This window comes from Lepisma saccharinum, chromosome 2, assembly GCF_977018435.1.
Source record: "Lepisma saccharinum chromosome 2, izLepSacc3.1, whole genome shotgun sequence".
Taxonomy (NCBI): domain Eukaryota; kingdom Metazoa; phylum Arthropoda; class Insecta; order Zygentoma; family Lepismatidae; genus Lepisma; species Lepisma saccharinum.
Window position 1 is genome coordinate 113,076,605 of NC_139230.1, and position 17,426 is coordinate 113,094,030.

Sequence of the window (17,426 nt, forward strand, 5' to 3'; positions counted from 1 at the left end):
ATTATCCACTTGTCAGCATGAAAGACTAATCCAAGTGCTGGCTATCTCAAGAATCTAAGGAACAAGGCCATGCTTAACGGTAGAAATGATGAAACACAAATGCTTCAGTTACGTTACCCCTCTCCATGTAGGCCCAATCTCTCGTGCGCTTTCCTTCCCTTGGTTGTAGCAGCACTGCCCATCCCTGTTCTGATAACTGCAGCCTCACGTTACCTCATTGACGGCTCCTATTGGCTGTGGTTCCTGGATCGGATGCCGGAGCAACACGTGACAGGTTTGTTTGAACTTAATGTAACGTCACACTAATATAATCCATTGTATTATGTAACTCTTCAACAAAGGAGTTTTACAACCTGGCCCACGAGAGAACAACAGCATTATGATTTATTCCCTGTGCTACGGTTTCTACGACTGCAGTGTGACATTCCAATGTAAAACGTACTCACGGACATTTTAGAAGGCAACTTTTAATTGGTTCACCCTGGTTCAGGAATTGTAAATAAATTCAATCCCAGACTGGAAGAGAAAATCAGCAAACGTAAATGAGTTAGAAAGTGTAGAACCTTTTCATATTTAATGCATTTCAATTTGGTCCCGGAACCATTCTTCCAGATCAATTTAAATATGGTCCAGGAACCTTTTATCCGGATGAATTTAAATTCAGTCCAGGAACATTTTCCCCAGAATGAATTTAAATTCGGTCCAAGGAACCTTTCTTCCGGAAGAATTTAAATTCGGTCCGGGAACCTTTTTTCCCGCATCAACTTAAGTACGGTCCAGGAACCTTTTTCCAATGAAACAATACGCAACTAGGACCGAATTTAAATTGTGTGACCAAAAAAAGGTTCCAGTCCTGCAGCGGAACCCAATAGAACCATTAGAATTTTTAGGTTCCTGGACCTTTAACAACCCTGTTCAGAAGTAAGTTAACATGCTCAAGAAAATGTAGCATAGAATGGAATCCAATTTTTATATTTTCCCACGTTATATGTTGAATCTTCAGGGTCTCAATAGAGCAAAATGTTATAAATTTTTCTCAATTTTATATTTTCCTGGTATTTTAAGTTTTTTGCCTTGGTCCCCTGAAAAACATAAAATAGGTGTTCTAACATACAGAGTGTATCATAACAGAGTAAACAACTTAAGAATTTATTGTGACTAAACTATATGGAATACAACAATCATAGGCATAACTTGGTGGGGGCAAGAAAGGAACTTGCCCTCCCCCCACCCCAATGTTCAGATTTTATGTAAAAAAGAGAGGTTTTCAGACAAAATTGACTTCGGAACAGTGGCAACTTTCTCTCAAAAGTAAGAAAAGGAGCTATATTTCTCCTGTCCTATGTTATCCCTATCTCTTGTTTAATGTTACTTTCGCTCCGATCTTTCGGCCCCTCCCACATCTTGCAGCACCAGTGGCATGAGCCCACCATGTGTGTCATAAAATGGCACAATGTTTGCCATATTTCATTCTAACTGCGAAAAGTATTTATGAGATTGCCCCCTTCCCCCACTCCCCAAGCAAGACCCTCAGAGAAAAAGAGGTCGCCCAAACATCTATTGAATCTGCCCTTGCAGTAAGCTTTAAGATGACGTTATTTTCATTACCCGCATCTTTTGCCATGTGTCGGCACTCATGGAATTACAGGCCCCGGATCGTTCCTGAAATTTTGCCAAGTTATTTATAAATATTGGTTGATATATTGAGGACACTTTGTGACACATAAAGTTCAGATCATTAAAATTTCCATCTGAAAGAAACCAACAATGTGAAAAAACATTGCAGTGAAAGCAACCAATTAATATGATGCAAAAATTTGTTTAGTGCAACAAACTAATTTTGACCAAATGTTTATGGACTCTAACACTTCCTGCCACCACTCAGAGATTGTTCCCCACCCTTTTTCTATGAACGCTGCGGTGAAGAACGCCCTTGGACAAAATACCTAATGATGAGAACTGCACAGCTTCCACCGGAGGAAGTGTTAAATATGTTTTTAAAAAATCCAAGATACATACCATTGTAAGAAGCATAATTTTAAATGATTGAAAATTACAATTGAGATTAGGTCTATATGCAATTGTCATCATCATCTTTTGCCGCTTACTGACTCTGGCTGGGTCAGCATAGAAGTCAAGCATCTCCATTTTCTCCTGGTCTTCCACCACTGCTCTCTTTTCACGGTGTTCCAATCTTGTCCTATTCTCCTAACACTCTCCACTATCTGCTCTTTCCACTGACATCTTGGTCTCCTCCTTGGTCTTATTCTCACTCCATGTGCATTGTAAGCTCTTTCTGCATCCATCCTCTTCATGTGCCCTAACCACCTCATCTGTGTCTGATCTATCCTGTCCTGAAACTTCACCACACCCACTGTTTGTCGGATCTCCTCATTCCTTATTCTATCCCTTCCAGTCTTCCCCAATATACTCCTTAAAAATTTCATCTCCACTCCCTGCATCTTTCTTTTCTCTCTCTCTCTCTCTCTCTGTGTCATTGTCCAAGTCTCTGCTCCTTATGTAATTATTGGCACATAGTAGGTGTTATATATTACCTTCTTGCATTTCATAGGTACATCCCTGTTCCATAATAATCTTCGAACGCTTTGATATAGTCCACCACCTATTTGTCCTCTTCTGTTTACCTCCTCATCTATTCTTCCACATCTCTCAATTATGCTTCCTGGATATTTGAAGCTCTCCACTACCCTCAACTCTTCTGTGCCGATCTTTATTCTTGGTACATTTCTGGCTCTGTTTCTTGTTGTTATTAGCGTCTCACTCTTTTCTGCACTGAAATTCATTCCTGCTCTTCTGATTTCCTCATTCCAACTATCAAGCTGTCTCTGTACTTCTTCTTTCATCAGCGAACAACAGGGCCTTCATCTATTCCTCTCCTATCTTCTTCCCCACCTCTTTGTTAATTGCATCCATTGTAATTATGAAGAGCAGTGGGGAAAGAGCACTTTCCTGTTTTAGTCTATTACTTATACTGAACCACTCTGTTCTTCCCACTGGTGTCTTCACACAGCTCTGGTTGGCCTTAGAGCCTTCCAAATCTTTGTTCTGTCCATGCTATCATCATGGACGTCCGCAGGATTTTTTCCAGGGAGGGGCAAGCAAGGCAATTTTTTCCAGGGGGGGCAAAGGACACACATTTCCCTCCAAAATAGTGATGCCCCCTCAAAAAACACTGTTTCAGTCTGAAATTATCATGTTTCTTCAACAAATTTATAATAATTAACATAAATTACTGATTGAAATGAAATTATGTGTGAATTATATAATTTTTAGGTACACATTCATTTTCCAGGGGGGGGGGGGCGTGGCCCCCCCTTCCGGACGCCCATGGGCTATCATATGCCTTTTCTATATCTAGGAATGCCAAACTCAAATCATTTCCATACTCATAGTGCCTATCCTGCATTTGCCTTATGGTGAATATCAGATCTACTGTTGATCTGCCTAAATCTAAATCCATACTGTTCCTCTCTCATGTTCAGCTCTGTCACTTCCCTTATTCTTTTCTCTAATATTTTCTCATACACCTTTGCTGAGTGGCACATTAGTGTTATTCCTCTGTAGTTACTACATTCCTTTGTGTCACCTTTCTTGAATATGGGAACTATTAGTCCCTTTGTCCAATCTCTTGGCACTTCTCTCTCATCACACGGTTTTCAACCCTACGCAATTGTATTAGAAGTTAATTGAAAAGTGGTGTATGTATGATGAGATAACAGGTACGTACATTGCAAGGCATTGTTTCAGTACTTTCCCCTTAACAGTTTTCAAAACCATTGCTTATTAGTCTGGCGTTCCCCACCTGATATAAAATCCTGACTACACCCCTACCTGCCTCAAACTACAGTCTTCCATGGTGATGGCAACGAATAAAAGAAGAATCAGGTGGCAGAGGTGACAGGGATATTTTCTGAGTCAGTACCAGTTAATATAATCAATCAAAATGACTATTTGGGTTTAGAGAACATTCATTTGTGTAGTTTTACTGTTTGCTTTAGGGGATGGTAGGGGGACAGACTGGGTGATTGGGGTTTTCCTCCCAGCTCCAAGGGGCTGTCACTGTTTTCCATATGTGCTGTAAAATTCTTCAATGTTAAACTTTATATTTTATTCCGTGTACATTATTTACCAATATCTGCAAAAATAAAACAAAGCCCTGGCAATTTGGCCCTAGTCACTCCCAAGGTCCCTTGGAGAGGCAGGTCACCTCCAGACCCCTTTAATTCACTCTTGGAGCAAGATAGTAAAGTTTTTCATCTTCCCCAAACTTTTGTCCACCTCTTCTTTCAGGTCCACCTATCTTTCACCCTGCCCCACCCCCTCTCAGCGCCTGTGGCAATTGCCTCTTGTTCTCCCTAACTGCTACCTGGTCAAGTGTGCCACAAAATGTCTTAAACGTTTGCTTTGTTCCATCTCATTCTGTCAGTATTTATCAATATCTGGAAAATAATATAATGCCCATGTAAAGAGGCTGTTGCCCATGAATGCCTGCTTGGCCCCCTTTAATCTGTCCTTGTACTTGTCTTAAAATGTCATAATATTTGTTGCGTTTCATTCCAACAGTGCAAATGATTTAATAAGTTATGAGAAAAAATAACATACACCATGCCATCAAGCACTTCAAAGGACTGATTTCCGAATTTGAATGATAGCTTCAAAAAATGTATGTAAGTCCCTGTTAATTCAGCAAGCTGTGAGGACTCCTTTACCTCTGAACACTGAGGATGTAAATACGCAACACTGCTGGACAAGAAAGATTTCACCACGTTGCTGTTTTGTGTATTGATATCTCAAAAATATTAACTGATGTTGACTCTGAAACAACTCTTAGAGAAAGGTGACTGCAACTTCATTAGGACCAGATGCTTCACTCACATTGGTACACCATAATATGTATGGTATGTTCCATAAAATGCAATTGCTACGGTAACTTGTATTTTGGGCAAATTTCAGATTCAAGGCTCTCTTTAAGGTTAAAAATTGCATCTCTTGCACAAACCACATTTTTCTCTGTGTTTAAGATTTCTATTGGGCTTTTTAATTTTCCAATAAATAAGGTTTTTTATTGTAAAATGAAATCTGTATGTAAATACATACATTACTTACTTAAGTAAAGTGCTTTTCATGATTTTGTAAGTGTAGCAGTTACTTAGCACAATGGCCTTAGACGATATTTTTATGAGATAGAAACTTTTCAATTCTGCCCCCCCCCCCCAAGTTACGCCCATGACAACAGTGATATTTCTTGTGTATCAATCAGTAACACTTCAAGTTTCTATGGGCTATAAATGTTCAATGTGGCTTCCATCAGTTATGCGATACACATCCCATTGAAAATCTCATTTGCCACACTTTTCGCAAGAACTCCCCATCCACCAAAGGAAGGGCATTTCTGATTCTGTCCTTTATCTGTTGCAAATTCTGCAGTATAGACGGCACATCAACCTTGTCTTTCACAAAGCTGCAAATGCAGAAGCGTAAGGGCGTAAAGTCTAGGAACTTGAAGACAGCCTGCATTTTCTGCACCTGTAAAAGTTGCCATTTTCTTTAACACTACACCAGCACCACAATGACCGTGTTTATAAAAGTCTTGCACATGAAAAACAAAACTTGAAGAGTTTCTCATTGTTACACAATGAACCTCAGTGTTACACAATGAACCTCTTGTGTTTTAGATCATTTTTTAAAATAATAAACCTGATATGTTGTTTATGCTATTATGATACATGCTGTGTGTGTATATATATATAACATGAATTTACAATATCACAAATTGAAAATTTTGTGGATAATTCTGGTGATATCAGTGATTTGATAGCTCACTCAATAAGAGCACTAGTAAAAATGTCCAGTATTGTGTAATGAAAAAAACATTTCTATCAAATGTCAGTAGCAGGTAGTGATCAAAATATGCCTTTTTACTCCCTTACAACAAAATATATATCAGCTAAATGCACATTTCCACTCAATGTTTTTTACAGCAATTTTAAAAACTACACCCTGGAAAAATGACCCCTGCAAGTTCTCGCATTTCTCTGCGTTCAGTTTAAGGCAAAAACTAGACTACCAAAGTTCTGAGGCTAGCGTTGTGCTCAAAACACGCCCTGCCATGTTAATACATCACTACTTAGAGCTCGTTTGTCGTCTGCTCTTCAAGCGTTCAGATTACAGAGATAGCCATGAAGAGCCAATGTGTGCAGCAGTTTTACAAATCTGTACAAATTTAAATTATGGAAGAAGGAGCGATGGTGGAAGGGAAAGCTATGCTTTGTAATCATTCTTCTATTCAATATCCCTGCTGCTCATGTGCAAGATAAATGAAAGGGTTCTGAGGTCATGTGAAAAATATTGCTTGTAAAATTGGTTACTGACCAAATTTTCAAAAATATATTTTAAACTTATATTTATCGAAATTTACCATAACCTATGTAGTGCAAATTAAGAATTTTCACATTCTTCACTTTTTATAAAGCCTATTTTACTTTCTTTTCCATAAAGCAATTTCAGCTTGTGTTTAATTACTGTTGCACAAATTATGATGAAATATTGTTGTGCAGATAAGATTATTTATTGATGTGCTTTATTTTACTTCACTTCTTGTGCCACTTTTGGCTAATTTGCGAAGATGGGGATGAGTGATGATATGATGAAATTGATGAATGGACAGTCACAAACATACATGCCCAGGCCAGGATTCGAACCAGGGACCCCTGGTATCGTAGCTCGATGCACTAACCACTCTGACATTGGGGGGGGGGGGGGCTTGTGAGGATAAGAGAAAGAGAAGATTACATGAGTTGCACAGTACATTTCAAAGCTTAGTGTATGTGTAATTATTACAAGGAAATAAAGTGTATAACATTATATCACATACTGAAATGGTAAGATATATTTTGAAATTTGTACTGCGAAAAAAGCCACCTCATCTCATTACCCCAAATGCATTTTGGTTGGTTCACAACCTCACCACTAGGGATCCTATCGAGACGAGACATGGCAGTCTTGGTCTTGTTCTTGTTGAGAGTTGTAAATGTCTGTCTCGTGTTTATTTGTAACTGTCTTGTTGACAGTCTCATCTCGATTTATAAACATCCATCTCATTCTCGTCTCGGAGGGCAATTCTCATTCTTGTCTCATCTCGAAAAATATGGAATTAACAATGTATGCAAAGGCTTATCCTACAAACTTTCACAGTGCATAGACATTATAAAGACAAAAAAAAAATTCTTCCTGGGTTCGATCCTCGGTGGAGCCACATAGTGGTTCAGATCCCACTTTAAACTGTACGTCCAGTTCCGATTAGCCTTATTGCGCATAAAGTGGACTTAGAACACCAACTCAATCAATCAATCAAAAAACATTTCTTAATGATTCTTTTTGTTTGACTCCTCGTTTCAATGCTACGAACCCTTGAAAACTAGATATTATCCTGCTTGTATATGCAAACCAAACCACCGATTTAGAAATACCACGAATGAACTAGCGTTGTAATTATTATACACAAAATTCATGATTTATCTGAGTAAGTCTCATGTTCCAGGTTTGACTTGGGCATGTCTGTTCCTTTGTGAATGTCCTTTCAATGAAGTGGAAATTGTTATGTGGGGGGATTCAGATTTTCATGAAACTTGGTGTATTTGTTAATACGAAGCTTGTCTGGAAAGTAAAGATACAAACCAAAAATAAGATATAAAATAAATGTATTGCTCGCGACTAAAGTTACACTTGATACACTGATACAGAGGCTATGTCTCCACATAAGTGCCACCATTGTCCAAACATTTGTTCAGATGCGGAACAAGTTTTTGTATCCCTGAATCGTAGAAATCCGCCACCTGCATCTGGAACTAAGTTGTGACTTCTTCCCTGACTTCATCGTCGTCGGCAAAGTGTTTTCCACCAAGATTTTTCTTCAGGTACAGGAACAGGTGGTAATCGCTGGGTACAAGGTTGGGGCTGTATGGCGGATGGTGAAGGACCTCCCATTAAAACTGTGCAAGCAGATCCTTGGTGACATTCACTGCATAGGGGCAGGCGTTGTCATGAATAAAGCAGATTCCACTTGACAACATGTCTCTCCATTTGTTTTGAATTGCACGTCGAAGATGTTTCACAGTCTGGCAGTAGGTTTCAGCATTAATCTTTCTTCCAGGCGGCATGAATTCCACCAGCAGGATGCCGTGTCGATCCCAGAAAACGGTTGCCATCAGATTGCGGGTTGAAATTGAAGTTTTGAAATTTTTGGCTTTTGGAGAATGGGTATGGTGCCACTGCAGTGACTGCTGCACGTCGACCTTCTCCGAAGGCACGGCACCATTTCGGCACATTTTGACGATTCATTACGTTCCCGTACACAGTCACAATTTCTCGGTGGATATCCGATGGACGCTTTCCTAGTGCCTGCAAAAACCTGATCACGTCGCGCACTTCGCACTTGGCAGGATTCGGTATCGCCGCTGCCATTTCCAACGCGTGTTCCTCGCACAAGACTCATCGCAGCACTGACGACTCACTCCTAATCCTCGTCGTATGGATCACGGTTACTGCCAGTGTTGATAACTTTGGTACACATTTTTCCCCTAACGTGCAAATGTGTTTGTATCTTTACTTTCCGGACAAGCCTCGTACTACCAGGGTATAAACACAGGGGAAAAAATTTCTTCTCTACACCTCATAGTTACTGAGAGATAAGGGGGCTAAAGTTTCAGAATTTTGCAAGGATCTGTCATTGCCGAAGGCCTGCAGTACTTAACAGAAAAAGTTATTTCTCAGAGTTAAATCGATACATCACCTTGAATTTCTTTTTCTTCTAAATTTCATAGATATATGTTTATTACATTTAAAAAGTTGTCATCAAGATTCCTTTGCAATGAGGGTCAGAAAAAATTATTGTATTGTAAATAATGTTGATTTTTTTGTTTCAATTTCTGTTATTAAAATTGCATCATCACTAAAAGGCAATGCAGTTATCATGCCATTTTTTTTCAAATTCAAGCTTAAAGTATGTTCTAAAAGGCTATAAAATAAAATTAGTAGCTTTCTCACTGCTTCTATTAATCAATCTTCATTAAAATAAATGTTATGTACATTCAAATCATCACAAAAAAATGAACTTTTCAACCTGACCATTTCAGACTTTCATGAAATTTGGTAGGATGGTAGAAGACATGGAGTATCTTACATATGTAAAATTTTAGTTCTGAGTGATACACGGTATTCATACAGCAGAGTTGTCAACCTTCTAACAAACGTAAAATTTAAGTGCTTACAAGGTCAAATAAAACAATTCATAACTTTGCTTCCAATTATGGTATAACTTTCATTTCTAGCTTCTTTTGAAGCTAAGGGAGCAGAGTTTTCATAAAAAAAATATTTTTGAAAATATCGAAATTTTCAAAAAAAAAAAACTAAGTTGCTGACCAGGCAGTTTATTAAGATATAAAAACACTTAACATGTAACATTTCAACCCTCAGAACTCAAGAACTTGCAATGATTTATGATTCTTAATGATTTATTGTAAGTTTTATGGAAGTATTAGGAAGTACTTTAGAATACTGGAAATGATTGTTGGAGCAAGTTCTTGAGTTCTTCATCTGAGAAAGATCCTGATGCAGGGCTGAAACGTTACATGTTAAGTGTTTTTATATCTTAATATACTGCCTTGGTCAGCAACTTAGTGTTTTTGGAGCGAATGAAAAATATAGGGACTGTCTCCAATTTCGTTAATTTTTGGTATACTAACTAAATTTGGCCTTCTAATCAGGAATCTGTTGTTAAAATGCAGGGGTCACATGTGGAAATTGTGGATTTTTTTTTTACAGCTGTATTACATTGTTTTAGGAACAAAATTTTAACTAAGCTTGCCTAACCTAACCTTACCGGAAATGGTTTGTGGTGCTATCCGTGAATGGTTTGTGGAGCACTATATTCCTCACTGCGCAAGATGCCATTTTTGTAGAAGAATGCTCGAACACTATTGCCAAACTTAACTCTAATCGAAGTCCGCATTCCACATGCTCTTCTACCTCGTTCAAGTAACGAAGCAACAATTAATGCTCTGCAAGTAACGAAGGAACAGTGTGGCAATGCTGTAGACAGCGGAACGAATGCCGAACGTCATTTGTTCATATCATCAAACATGGTTCATATGTTTCTGTGTGGAGAATGATCGCGGTAATGAAGAACGTAATTTTGCAACATATATAGACGTAAGTGTACAATTTTTTTACATGACCCCCAAATTTTAACTCCACATACGTTACCAGGACTGCATATTTAGTGAGTATAAGTAGTAGGAAAGAAATTGGAGACATTCTCTGTATTTTTCATTCTTGCCGCGTTTTTTAATATGGAAACAAGGCTTAATTAATTTCTCTGGTGTAAGTTTCACTTTGAGATGACTTTGGAAACAGGAATAAAAAAAAAATTGGTATGAATTTACAATACCGGAAGTATCTCCAATTGCTTTCAAATTCGGCATACTCACTAATTTTGGTCTCGCAATCACGAATCTGCAGTTAAAAATTGGCTGTCACGTCTAGAAATTGCAAAATAACTTTGTCAATTACCGCTATGATTCTCCATACACTGACATGTAAACTATATGAAGATGTCTTCCTTTCCGCACAACGGTCTTGCGACAAATGTTGCTCAAGTGTTGTGCAATAAGTGAGAGTGTTGATTTACATGTGAGAAAATGGCATCTTGCGTAAAGGTGGAAAGCATGTTTGCTCCACGAACCATTCACTGAAAGGTTAGGTTAGGTTAGGCAAGCATAGTTAAAATTAAATATAATCATAAACATAGTTTTGAAACGCTAATCATTGCAAAAAAAAGTTGTTTTCTTCATAAATCAAGGGTGTTTACTCCATTCATGGACCCACTTTTTTCAACTTATTTTGCAATTTCTAGACGTGACCGCCAAATTTTAACTGCAGATTCGTGATTACGACGCCAAAATTAGTGAGTAAGCCGAATTTGAAAGCAACTGAAGATACTTCCAGTATTGTAAATTCGCTCCAAATAATCTTACAGCAGTATGCCTCATTAAAAATGCTTAACCAAAGGTATAATTACAGAATACCGGGAGTATCTCCAATTGCTTTCAAATTTGGTATACTTACTAATTTTGACCTCAAAATCAAGAATCTGCAGTAAAAAATTGGCGGTCACATCTAGAAAATGCGAAATACCGTGCATACATTACCACTATGATTGTTGATACTAATGGTCGCCATGTTTGATGATGGAACAAGTGAAGTTCGATATCCGTTCCATGGAGCATTGCTTTACATGTGACAATATGGCATCTTCAGTAAATTTGGAAAACATACTTGCCGCACAAATCATTTACGTAGGACCACAAACCATTCACGTAAGGTTAGGATAGGTTAGGTAAGCATAGTTAAATTCAGGGTATTCATAAACATAGTTTTTGAACACTAATCATTCCAAAAAATTGAGGTTTCCTTCATAAATCACTTGTGTTTACTTCCTTCACGGACCCCCTTATTTCTACTTATTTCGCATTTTCTAGATGTGACCGCCAATTCTTAACTGCAGATTCGTGATTACGATGCCAAAATTAGTGAGTATGCCAAATTTGAAAGCAATCGGAGATGCTCCTAACCAAATACAGTTGTGAACTGTCTTTATCTACTTGATAAGAGGATCGGATTGCCACTTGGGAAACTCATCTCTCATCTTGCCCAGTTAAAGGACCTACAGTTTAAAGTGAGATCAAAACCATATTATGTGCCTCCACCGTGGTTAGAACCTAGGGTCCCTTGTATGCAGAGTGACAGTATGCCATCCGATAGGCCCAAATACATATTATTAGCAGCAGCAGGAGTATTAGTAATAATACCTACTAGAGAAAACCATTAAGAGAAATAAAAACTTCATAATAAGTCATTCATTTCCTCACACTAACGTTTTCCTGAGTATTCACTCTTCCACTGTTCACTTTACTGATTGTTTTTTATTTTTCATCCACTATTGCATTTTCAAAAACTAATTAAGTCCAGAAGTCTTGTTATTTATAAAACTAAATACAATATTTGTAACCGTTCCGAATATTTAATGATTTATTGTAAGTGCTATGGAAGTATTAGGAAGTACTTTAGAATACTGGAAATGATTGTTGGAGCAAGTTTGGAGCTTGGAGAAACTAATTAGCACAGTTAAAAGTTTCACTAAATATTACTTACTGGATAAATTTTGATTTGAAATGTAGCTTGCACGAGCAGGCATTCTTAGATCTTGGTTGACTTGGGCAGGAGTTTTCGCATATTTTCACGCAAGCTTCAAAGGGAGTTTCATACTCGAGACCAGATATTACATGATCAGGTTTTCAAAGCATTTACAGATGTTATTTTAATGCTATGAGTCCTAAACCTGACCCACTTAAAATAATAAGTATGAGGCAGCAGCCCCAGGGCCCACCCAGCGGCGAATAACATGGCTACCTGGGGGAAACCCTGGGGGGTAAAGGCAGTCAGGGGCATGATGCTCATCACATCACCCCCACTCACATCTGGATCAAGAAGTGTTGACATGGCAGCAGATGCTCGGAAACAAAGTATCATAAAGGAGTATATGCAAAGGAAAAATTGGTCTCCATAAAACGTGCAGTAAATAATCACTAAGACGCTGAAGTACATGTTAACAGATATAATTAGAAATCGACCTATGTAAAAAATACCTGTGCACCATGATAAATTCTGGGTAAAAATGTCAAAGCCGGGAAACGGATTTCTTCAAATTTACAGGAGAAAGTACTTACGGAATTGAGTTTCTGTGTAATTTCGGAAGGTTGTAGAAGTGTTTTCTCGCATTTTTCAATGTATTTGGCTGCTAATTCATGCATTTTTCTATAATAATATCCGTCCGATGAACGAAAGCTGTTGCTTGTATTTCCATCCATGTACTTGAACAGGATGTTGTGAGCATCGGTAAAACTATCAAACCCGGGAAATGTCTGTAACTCGTTTATTCTATAATTGTTGACATTCGTACTTACCTATTCTGCATTGCGAAAGATTGTTTAACATGGGATTTCGATTTTTTTAACGAAATTAGTATCTACTGTCGACATATCGAGTAATTATTGTTCGTTCTTTTCTCGCTTCCTGAACATGCAAAATGGTGGGCAAATCTTGACTAGCGTTGTGTTTCAAACGGCAAAGCAGTGTTTCAACCTTCTTAACAGAAAAATTCCCGCATAGCCCCAAAAACCATTCCTGCATAGCCCCAAAAACCATTCTGAATCATATAACCATCCATAAATAGCCCCATGCACCATCACGGTAAGGTTAGGTTGCTTTAGGCTGGGCAATATAGTGAAAAAACTGTGTGTTTGGAAACACTTACCGGGGATTACGTCATCAGATGCTCGCAACATCCGGTTCAAGTACATGGATGGAAATGCAAGCAACAGCTTCCGTGCATCGGACGGACATTATTATAGAAAAATACATGAATTAGTGGCCAAATACATTGAAAAATGCAAGAAAACACTTCTACGACCTTCCGAAATTACACAGAAACTCAATTCCGTAAGTACTTTCTCCTGTAAATTTGAAGAAATCCATTTCCCGCCTATGACATTTTTACCCAGGCATCTGATGACGTAATCCCCGGTAAGTGTTTCCAAACACACAGTTTTTTCACTATATTGCCCAACTTAAAGCAACCTAACCTTACCGTGATGGTGCATGGGGCTATTCGTGGATGGTTATACGATCCAGAATGGTTTTTGGGGCTATTCGTGGATGGTCATACGATCCCGAATTGTTTCTGGGGATATGCGTGAATGGCTTTTGGGACTATGCATGAATAGTTTTTGGGGCTATGCAGGAATGGTTTTCGAGGCTATGTGGGAATTTTTCTGTTGAAACACTGCTTTGCCATTTGAAACACAGCATATCGACAACGCTAGTCAAGATTTGCCCACCATTTTTCATGTTCAGGAAGCGATAAAAGAACAAACAATAATTACTCGATATGTCGACAATAGATACTAATTTCGATCAAAAAAGCGAAATCCCTTGTTAAACAATCTTTGGTAACAGTTTCATACATCGGAGACACATTTCTTCAATTTTACACAAGAAACTATTTATGTAAATGAGTTTCTCCAAGGTTTATAACGTTCGTCGAGGTATTTTCTTTCATCATGGAATATATTTGCTGGGGAATTATGTATTTTTCAAAAGAAATATCTCACCGACGCACAATTGCCATTGCTTTCATTTGCTTGCCCTACGACAACCGGATGCTGCATACGTTTGATGACGTAAGCCCCTGTCAGTGTTTCAACCCCCTATTTTTTTACTAAGATTGCCTAACATAAGCAAACCTTATCAGAAATGGATCGTGGGGCTATCAGTCAGCTACCGTGCATAATGGTTTGTGGGGCTATCCATGAATGGTTCGTGGGGATATCCGTGTATGGTTCGTGGGGCTATCCGGCAGCTACCCGTGTATAATGTATAATTTCCACCGGTGACAAACAGAATATTAGATATTTTTCAGTGAAGAAGGTTGAAACACTGCATACCCACAACATGAGTCAAGATGTGCCCGCCATATTGTGTGTTCTGGAAGTGAAGAAAGGAATAAAAAAGGCACCCAGAATGTGAAAAATTGAGTTTGTTTACATGTAAAAAGAACAATGGCACCTTGAACTATGTTCCGCAATACACAATTGGTAAGTACGAACCATGCGAAACACAAAATATGCGATTGTAATGTGTCTCCCATCTATGAAACTGGTTGCCAATCTTTCGCATTGCAGAATAGGTAAGTACGAATGTCAACAATTACAGAATAAACGAGTTACAGACGTTTCCCAGCTATGATAGTTGTACCAAATTCTGAATTAAACAATCGGAACTTGGGCCGTGAAAATTTGCCTTTGTCACCATTGATGATTCTATTGGAGGAGGAATCCCAGGCATCCACCCGTTAATTCGCACCCTTGAGTGATTATGATCCTTGCACTTTCCCATTGTCCTTTATTTGTGTCTGCACTTCTTGGTAAAATTTGCTTATTAAAATTGTGGATCATTTTCTACTTGTAGTCTTGGTGTCTTACATTAAATGTACAAATGTCATAGAAGAATAAATAAAGAGCTGTAATGAGATTTGAACCATACCCCAGTGATAGTGGCTTAGGAAATAAGCCTCTGCTCGTAAATTATCTCCATTGAATCTGTCAATCATTAACTCGGGTAACTCTTTCATACGTCCTCTGAAGGTACTCATAACTTTTTATAACACTTCCACTGTGCAATAAAAACCATCTGAAAAAAAATTAAATCACAAAAGCCATAACTTGTAAACAACCTACACCAAAATAAGCGCGTTAAAGTCTGCCAATAACGAAACGACCATTACTAGAATTTGAAAGTGCTTGATTAATTATTAGGAGTAACTCGTCACATTTAGTTTCAGGAATTTCCTACATAACACCCTATCTTGAACATCACACTAAGAAAATGTCACTTGCTTGCTTGCTTGGTTTCATTAATGGCCTTCACCTAAAAATGTCACTCTCAAGAACGCAACTTTTACACAATTACATTTTCCGTTCGTGGAGGAATTGGTAGATGGCTCGTTGCCGTTGGGTGCGTTCAGTGGAACTTTATCATAGAATAGTTAGGGTATAGAAGATTACCCTACATTTAAACCTCGCTGCGCTTGGAAATTGCAGTTCCATCGGTGGCCAATAGATGGCGCGGCCATCTTCTTTTGCTGTTTCCAGCACAAATTGGGGGAGAGCTCTTTCGGTGACAGTCACGTGGGTTTCAAACGTCCTTATTGGTCAGATCTCTTGTATCCCAGCAAGGCTCCAGGGTTGGCAAAATTTGTGTTTTTTTAAAAAAGAACAAAACAAACTGTTTTTTTGTTTAAAACATGTTTTTTTTGTTAAAAAAACATGTTTTAAACATGTTTTAAACAAAACAAATTCAACCTTTTCCCAGTAAATTATAGTTAAAGTCGTTAAAGAGAAAAAATACTAATTTTTATGAGTACATTGGCGACAAGGACAGTTTATTTACCTTTGGAGATAAGGTTTACCATACTGCAGGGTAGGGGTGTGCGGGACAGAATTTTTCGGGTCGGGACGGGAAATTCTTTAAATCCCGACATTCGAGACGGGGAAAATTCCTAATTTCCCGAAAAAGTCGAAAAATTTTCGGGATGGGATGTGTTCGAAATTTTCCAAAGCTCTTGAAATCTCGAATTCCAGCCGTAATTTCCATCTTAAGTGCTTGTTTTTGCACTTCTGGTACAAAACCACAATGCAGAGAACGTCTAGAATTGACGACGTTTTAAAATGACCATTCGGAATTTCCAGACTGCTTGGGATCCCAAAAAGTCGGGAAGTCATTTCCGGAAGTCGGGATCGCGATGGAAATTTTATTTCCCGATCCCGGTCCCGACTTTTCGGGATCCCGCACACTTCTACTGCAGGCATAGGCGTCGACACCATGGGGCTTGGGGGGGCTCGAGCCCCCCAAATAATTTTGCTTAAGTGGATCTAATGTATTATTTTGCTTCTCTTGTAAAGTTTACTATGAATTGTGCCACATGAACTTCACTTTTAATACATATTTAAAATTTTCTAGACCATCAACTTTGGGGGACTGAAACCGCTAAACCATCAACTTTGGGGAGGCTATGACCAGAGACAGCAAAACGCATGATTTATTACTATTATAGGGACGCGCTAGCAAGCGGCGTGGGACCACCCACTCTGGTAGCGACGCGCTGTTACCGGATTGACCTACTTCAGGATTCTCGCGAGCCCACAGAAACATGAGGAAGGCTGAACTACTGCAGCTCCATATGTTACACAAACCCCAGTTCCCCATATATCGAATAGACAAGCTTGCAGAAGAAGCGGGACATACAGTGGTCCGTCTCCCGCCTTATCATTGTATGTACAATGCAATCGAACTTATTTGGGCACAGGTCAAAGGGCTGATAGCACAGAGGAACACTTTGCCACCTTTTACACTGTATAAAATTTTGCAATTGACAGAACAGGCTATCGGGGATGTGACAGCAGATAGGTGGCGTTCGGCTATAGAACACACAAGGAAGATTATTTCCGAAGCATGGGAAAAGGAGGGAGTTGAAGAGCAGCAAATGGAGGATTTTGTAATTTCACTTGGGCGGGAAGACAGCAGTGACAGTAGTAGCTCAGATGAAGATGTTCATTTACCAACCAACAATGAAGATGATCTTGGGATAGCGCCACTGCAATGGTAGCCGGTAAGCAAAAACAACTGATTCTTTAATTTAACTACTACTTCTGTTCTTTCATTCATTTTTTATGCTTTTACATACAGGTAGCTCAAAGCATTAATCACACATGTACCAAATGTATCAATAA

The 17,426-nt window shown here is 38.6% G+C and overlaps 1 protein-coding gene across 1 annotated transcript in view; it reads right to left on the bottom strand.

Moving 5' to 3' along the window:
* The window catches only part of LOC145984118 (protein artemis-like), a 173,923-nt gene extending 158,534 nt beyond the window's left edge, over window positions 1–15,389 (bottom strand). Inside the window, exon 1 of the mRNA XM_083117552.1 lies at window positions 15,181–15,389. Coding sequence (XP_082973678.1) covers window positions 15,181–15,289 — 109 coding nt within the window. The 5' untranslated portion in view covers window positions 15,290–15,389. The remainder of the gene's footprint in view (window positions 1–15,180) is intronic.
* Between the last annotated feature and the right edge of the window lie 2,037 nt (window positions 15,390–17,426).